Source organism: Sphaeramia orbicularis, chromosome 24 (genome assembly GCF_902148855.1).
Source record: "Sphaeramia orbicularis chromosome 24, fSphaOr1.1, whole genome shotgun sequence".
Classification (NCBI taxonomy): domain Eukaryota; kingdom Metazoa; phylum Chordata; class Actinopteri; order Kurtiformes; family Apogonidae; genus Sphaeramia; species Sphaeramia orbicularis.
The window spans coordinates 9,146,911-9,153,889 of NC_043979.1; the positions used below are offsets into that span (position 1 = coordinate 9,146,911).

Sequence of the window (6,979 nt, forward strand, 5' to 3'; positions counted from 1 at the left end):
GGCACCAAATCCAGAATGAGATCCGGATCCAAATAATTTCAATACCTTGTGCTGACATCATCATAAAGAAGCTGTATACCAAGTTTGAAGTCAATCAGAACTGTAGTTTCGGAGAAAAAGACGATTGAAATGTTTTCCCCATAAGAGCTCATGTTAAATTTTCCGTAAGTTCCTGGATCCAGAAGAAGATCCTGATCAGAATGTGGCCATTTGGTCATCTCCCCATCAGGGCTGGACTGTAGAAATTTACACTTGATATCATTTATATTTACTGAGTTATTGCATCGATCCACTTCCTATCTGTTATAATGGGGAAATTTTTCAAAGTGGCACCAAATCCAGAATCAGATCCGGATCCAAATAATTTCACTAACTTTTGTTGACATCATCATAAAGAAGCTGTATACCAAGTTTGAAGTCAATCAGAATTGTAGTTTTGGAGAAGAAGACAATTTAAATTTTTGTAACGGATGACAGACAACGACAGACGACGACAGACGGCAACAGATGACGACAGATGACGACAGATGATGACGATGGACGCAGCATGACAACAATAACTTGCGGCCTGTCGGCCAGTAAGCTAAAAACCCACTGTCAATCATAGCTTACCGAAAAAACACTTGTTGAAACCAAATATAATGCTTCACATCTGATTGGACAAGAGCAGCTTGCATTAATTATGATAATGAGATGAGGCTTAATATGACATTCAAGTCCACAGGTTCAGCTCGGTCAATCAGGACACACATCACCACTGATGCCACAACTATCTAAAGGTCTGTGGTACTGAACAAATGCATTGTCTTTTATTCTTCATTATAGTGATGTTCATCGAAGTATTTATGCTGTTAAGATGTTTTCTCTGTGTCACTAATTGTTAACGGAAAATTCATTTGCAGACCTTCAGAAGCATGGAAGGAGAATTGACTGTCAGTGGGATAAATAACATACATCCCTGCTATATATCAGATAATGGCACTTACACCTTTGCAAGCAGCCCTTCCATAATATGTGTCATATTATATATTTTCCTCGGTGTGTTATCTGTCGTAACAATATGTGGAAACCTTCTTGTAATAATCTCCATCATCTACTTTAAACAACTTCACATCCCCACTAACTACCTGATTTTGTCTCTGGCTGTGGCTGATGTTCTTGTTGGGGTTCTAGTGTTTCCTTTCAGCATGGCGGTCACTGTAACCTCCTGCTGGTACTATGAAGGACTACTCTGTAAAGTAAGAGGGAGCTTTGATGTGACACTAAGCACAGCCTCCATTTTGAACCTGTGCTGTATTTCTGTTGACAGGTACTACGCTGTGTGTCAGCCTCTCACATACAAAAATAAAATAAATGATCGTGTTACAGTGATCATGATACTGGTTAGTTGGGGAGTTGCTGCTCTCATTGGCATCGGCATCATAATTGCAGGATTCAATCAAGGAAAATGTGAGGGAAGTTGCCTAATTGATGCTCTAATATCAACCACACTAGCATGTATTTTCTCCTTCTATATTCCAGTCATAATAATGCTGTGTATCTACTTAAAGATTTTCCTTGTTGCTCAAAAACAAGCAAACAGCATCCAGTCCACAAAATCTGGAACAACTGTCAGTAAGATGGAGAGAAAAGCGACTAAAACTCTGGCTATAGTGTTGGGAGTTTTCCTTTTATGCTGGACTCCGTATTTTCTTTGTATGATCTTTCAGCCTCTAACTTATGAAGTAACTCCAATTTCTCTGATTGAAACACTAAACTGGCTCACACTGTCAAACTCAATGCTCAATCCATTTATTTATGCTTTCTTTTACAGCTGGTTCAGATCAGCTTTCAGAATGATAATTTCTGGGAAAATATTTCAAGGCAATTTTGCAAGCACAAAACTGTTTTAAATGATTAAATACTGAACAATAAACTGAATTTATAAAAATGTGAGCTTATAAAGACACACTGAATGTTTAATTAATCTAATATTTTTTATTTATTTGTAGCTACATAGACACAAAAATAAAGCTATTTCGTAATTTCACAGTTTCGAGTGATTTCATAAATAATCTTGTGCCAGCCTAATTATATTGTAACCTAATTTAATGCATGATTTCTAAGAGGTTATTTTTCAGTTTTCATGCTGGAGAGGGATATTAACAAGTTAATTGGTCATGAACACAAAGACATTAACACTTGTGGAGGTGAAACATGATACTGAAACGTGGACTTTAACGCAACATTATCAATTTGCTGATGTGCCCTTGAACAAGACCCTCATTTGCTCCCCAGGCGCCTGACATGGCAGCCCACTGCTCCAATAGGGGTGGGTTAATGCAGAGGCTCAAGTTCAGAATGTATTACATTTTCCCATGTACAATATACAGACAAAAACAATTCTTCATGTTAAGTTTTTTTTTTTTTTTTTTTTAATTAGCTGATGAAGCAAAACAAGGCCATGCATGACTTCAAGTATATTCAGTTTTGATATGCATGTATACTACCTTTTATTGATTTAGTCTTTTTCGGCATAAGGGCAAAATCCATAATATTTTGTGCATGTAATCATAGTCCATGTTGTGTAAAGCCCAGCTCATCACTGTGAAAGTATGACAAACATCAGGAAGAGGCCAGAGGAAACCTAGAAGAACTAGAAGCACTCGGAGAGCGCAGACCTCCGCCAAGGCTGATCAGTGCCCCCCCCCCGTGGGCCCCCCCACGCCAAGGAGGTTATGTTTTTGCCAGGGTTTGTTTGTCTGTCTGTCTGTCTGTTTGTCTGTCCGTTAGTGTGCAACATAACTCAAAAAGTTAAGAACAGATTTTGATGAAATTTTGTGGTCTGCACCCCCCCCCCCCCCCCCGTGGGCCCTCCCACCCCCAATCACCACCAAAATTTAATCATTTCTTCCTTATCCCATTTCCAACAAACCCTGAAAATTTCATCAAAATCTGTCCATAACTTTTTGAGTTATGTTGCACACTACCGGACAGACAAACAGACAAACAAACCCTGGCAAAAACATAACCTCCTTGGCGGAGGTAATGAAGGTATGGGCAAGGTGAAGTACTGAAAGGACATGGGAGTGATAAGGGAACTAAGAGAACTCCTGGCTTCAAAGACAAGTGGAATTACTTAGTCCTCATAACACTCTGCAGATCATACGCAATACTAGCGGCACAGAAATCTCACAGGAACCAGTCATCTTTGATAAAGTATCAGTGACTTTTGTTATGAAATGTTAAGTTTAATAGAAATAATAGAGCATCATTTTTCATTCTACGCAGTTACAAAATGGTAAAAAATTAAAAATTAAAATGACATATATTTACATCATTACAGTTTGTGCTCATTTAGTTTGATGTCAGATGCTGCTGGCAGGATATGCTTTTATTTTAAAAGACAAGATGTGTATGTATGTCAGATAAGTGAAGATAAGTGAAACGTTGCCATTCAGTGCAACAGACTGTTTGATTGTTTTCTTCCCTGTAAAATTGCCAACACATTGAGCAGCAAAATCTAAAGTTTAAAAGACTCCTGCCCCAGTTATTATTAAGTATCCACTGACTAACATCTTTGTTTTACTGACAAAAACCTAGAGAGGAGGTCTTTGGTTTGCATGAAATAAAAAAAATAAACACAAAAATTTAAGGAAAAGCAAGGTGGGAAGTGAGTAGTTTCACAGTTACAGAAAGAAGGCAGAGCTGCTATCCAATGAACATGTTTCTTAATAATCAAAGCCCCCACACCATGTCCCACTGTTTGCATTATCCTTTGGTTTTGTTAAGCTCCTAGTTCATCGCAACAAATTCATAAATTTGTTTACATTATTGGCACTGATCCTCATACATAATGGTTATTTTCCTTTAGAATTAAAGGAGAAAATTTTCATTACTAGTTGTTTCAAAAGATCACATATAGTACTAGTGGTTCTATCTGGTAAGGTACAAGTATGTTCGAGTACTAGGTCAGCGCTCCGTCAGTCAGGCATGGTCAGCAACATTGTGCATTGTGCTGTTCCAGCACCAAAAGACGCAGACTCATTGTATTGTCTATTACGCGGGCTGCGATGGACTGATCACTATAACCCCGTAAAATAGACACTAGTCTAAGGGCTCATTTACTGTGTTCTCTACATTAAAGACACAGACGGATATGGATGGAGTGTCCTCTACCTCTGCGTACATTCTGTAAGTAATTCTGTCCGTTTTCCGGGAGCTTGTGGATGCGTACCCAGATGGAGAATACGGAGCAGTACCAACAGGACCATAGAGGTAGTGTTGAGATTTGAAGACAATAATTTCCAGAAATAGCGGTACTTTTCAAAGAGCAACTGTGTGAATTAGTGAAAAACTACATATACCACATATTTATGGCAACTACCTTTCTCAGTATCAACATTAATATCCACATTAGTAAAATCTCCTCTGTCTTTGCCATGTTTGTTATTATTGACTTTCTGCTTCCTCTCAAAAAACTTTACTCTTCTTAGTGGTATTCAGCCAGTAGAGTAATTACAAGTGGTGCCCTCTGATGGATTAATTAAGAAATGCTCATTCCAACGCATTGGATGCATGGAAATATGAAGGCAGTGACGCTTGACAGCATCAGAAACGGACGTACCTTTTTACATATGTAAAGTGAGCATAGATGAGCCTTTATGGAGCCATTCTGGGGACCAAATGTTTTGTATATGAAAAAATTTTATTTGAAACTGAAAATTCAAGTTTTGATCTTGAATTTTGAAAAAACAGCAATGTATTCAAATTAAAAATAAGTGTATGAAAAGTTTTTTCAGGTTAAATATAATTTTGATTCACTTCAATTCTTTTGAATAAATTATTTCTTTTAATTTTTCACCTTCATATATATTTTAATATTTGAGGTTTTTTGTTTGTTTTTTTTCAATTGCATGTTTTATCTTTTCAGATTCAGATCTTATTTTTTTACAGTTTCAAACCTTATTTTTTCCCTTTCAGAACTTTTTTTCACTTCTTCATATCTTTTTTTGAAGTCCCCCAGTAGGAAGTCCCCCAGAGTCCCCTTTTGGGGTGCTTTCCAACGCCCATCCCAGGGACTCCAAAAAAGGCAGGCAATCGGAACCTTTGTTCAATGCATACGCACTGGCAACAATCAGAACCCGTTTCCCAACCCAAAGGTGCAGGGAAGCAACCGTTTCGTCCACCGTTGTAAACTCTAACATGCAAGCGACTCCAGCGAAGGAGAAGGAGAAGGCCCACCACCTGCAGGGGGAAGAAGAAGGGTCTGGTGCTTTGTGGATTGTACAGCAGACTAAGGCCTTGGTGGTCCACTTGTCAGTTACAGAAGCTGGCTTGTTGAATACTAATTGTTGAAATAAATTTGTTAAAGAAACTTCTCTTTTGGGTATGCATAGTGGGCTTATGTAAGCAAACACACCACGGTGCAAATAATGCAGTGCACACACCTAATTGGATGACTGGTGTTTTGTGAGTCTTTGTAATAAGGCTAACATTGATAAATAGCTGTGCTAAGGCACAGTGGCATGGTATAATGAGGACATGAACACTGAGGGACAGATTGCATCAAAGTGTTGGACTGGGAAATGCTGCCTTGTTGTACATTTGGTGTATGCTGAACTCAGTATCTTTTTTATTTTCATTTTCTCATCCCTAGGTAAGTTTAGAAACTGAATCTGAGGCTCCAGAAACATGGAACCAGAAATCATTGTTAATAGGACTTTGTATGACATCCATCCCTGCTTTGAGTTACATAATACAACTTACAATTTTACAAGCCGACCTTCCACTATATGTGTATTGGTGTATATGTTCCTCAGCTTATTATCCATAGCTACAATATGTGGAAACCTTCTTGTAATTATCTCCATCATTTACTTCAAACAGCTACACACTTCTACAAACTACCTCATTCTGTCTCTGGCTGTGGCTGATCTGCTTGTTGGGGTTTTAGTTTTTCCTCTCAGTATGACATACACTGTAACCTCATGTCACTATCATGAACATATAGTCTGCAAAATCCGAGATAGTTTTGATGTTGCATTATGCACATCTTCTATACTGAATTTGTGTTGTATTTCTATAGACAGATATTATGCAATTTGTCATCCTCTAACGTATAAAACTACATTAACAGTTCATGTAGGGAGGATCATGATACTGGTGGTGTGGAGCATTTCTATTCTAATTGGAATATGCATCATAGTTGCTGGATTTAGCCAAGGAACATGTGAAGAAATGTGCTCTGTTGATGTTGTACTGGCAAACACTATGGGACCTGTTTTCTCATTTTACCTACCCACAATCATAATGCTGTGTATATACATAAAGATTTTCCTTGTTGCTCTGAAACAGGCAAACAGCATCCAGAGCATGAGGTCTGGAGCAACTGCGAGTAAGATGGAGAGAAAGGCCACTAAAACTTTAGCTATTGTAATGGGCATTTTCCTGTTATGTATGACTCCATACTTTCTTTGTATTGTGTTTCAGCCTTTAGCCTTTGATCCTCCACCACTTCCTGTGATCGAAACATTAAATTGGCTCACACTGTCAAATTCAATGCTCAATCCATTTATTTATGCTTTCTTCTACAGCTGGTTTAGATCTGCTTTCAGGATGACCATTTCAGGGAAAATATTTCAAGGCGATTTTACCAACACCGGACTCTGACTTATTTGATTTGTCTGAATATTCTGAACATACTTTAATTCAAGGGGAATGAGAACTCACTTATGCTGCCAGAGGTTAGTGGGTTATTTCATCCGAGTTTTACTCTTTCATGTACATACAGATAGAATTTTTTGTCACAAAGACAGAGCTTTCCCAAACACCTTCTACAGTGCATATTTTGTTGCACATAGTAAATGATACTGATGGCAGTTATCGTGAAAATGCAGGTGAAACAATCCTTTTGTAATTATAATAAGTCATAATAAGTCAATGTCAGAACTAAAGGTGGAAAATTCATGGACTGCATAAAAAAGTGCATCATGTGTAC

General features: G+C 38.0%; 2 protein-coding genes across 2 annotated transcripts; both read left to right on the forward strand.

Annotated features, from left to right (window-relative positions):
* Nucleotides 1-517: 517 nt before the first annotated feature.
* On the forward strand, nucleotides 518-1,892 carry LOC115415598 (trace amine-associated receptor 1-like). Its single transcript, XM_030129226.1, has 3 exons — nucleotides 518-578; nucleotides 973-1,233; nucleotides 1,306-1,892. The coding sequence occupies exons 1-3, from the start codon at nucleotides 518-520 to the stop codon at nucleotides 1,890-1,892; spliced, it is 909 nt and encodes a 302-aa protein (XP_029985086.1).
* Nucleotides 1,893-5,673: 3,781 nt separating this feature from the next.
* Nucleotides 5,674-6,651, forward strand: LOC115415189 (trace amine-associated receptor 1-like). The gene has a single exon (XM_030128686.1). It carries the CDS (start codon nucleotides 5,674-5,676, stop codon nucleotides 6,649-6,651), a length of 978 nt encoding a protein of 325 aa, XP_029984546.1.
* The last annotated feature ends 328 nt before the right edge of the window (nucleotides 6,652-6,979 follow it).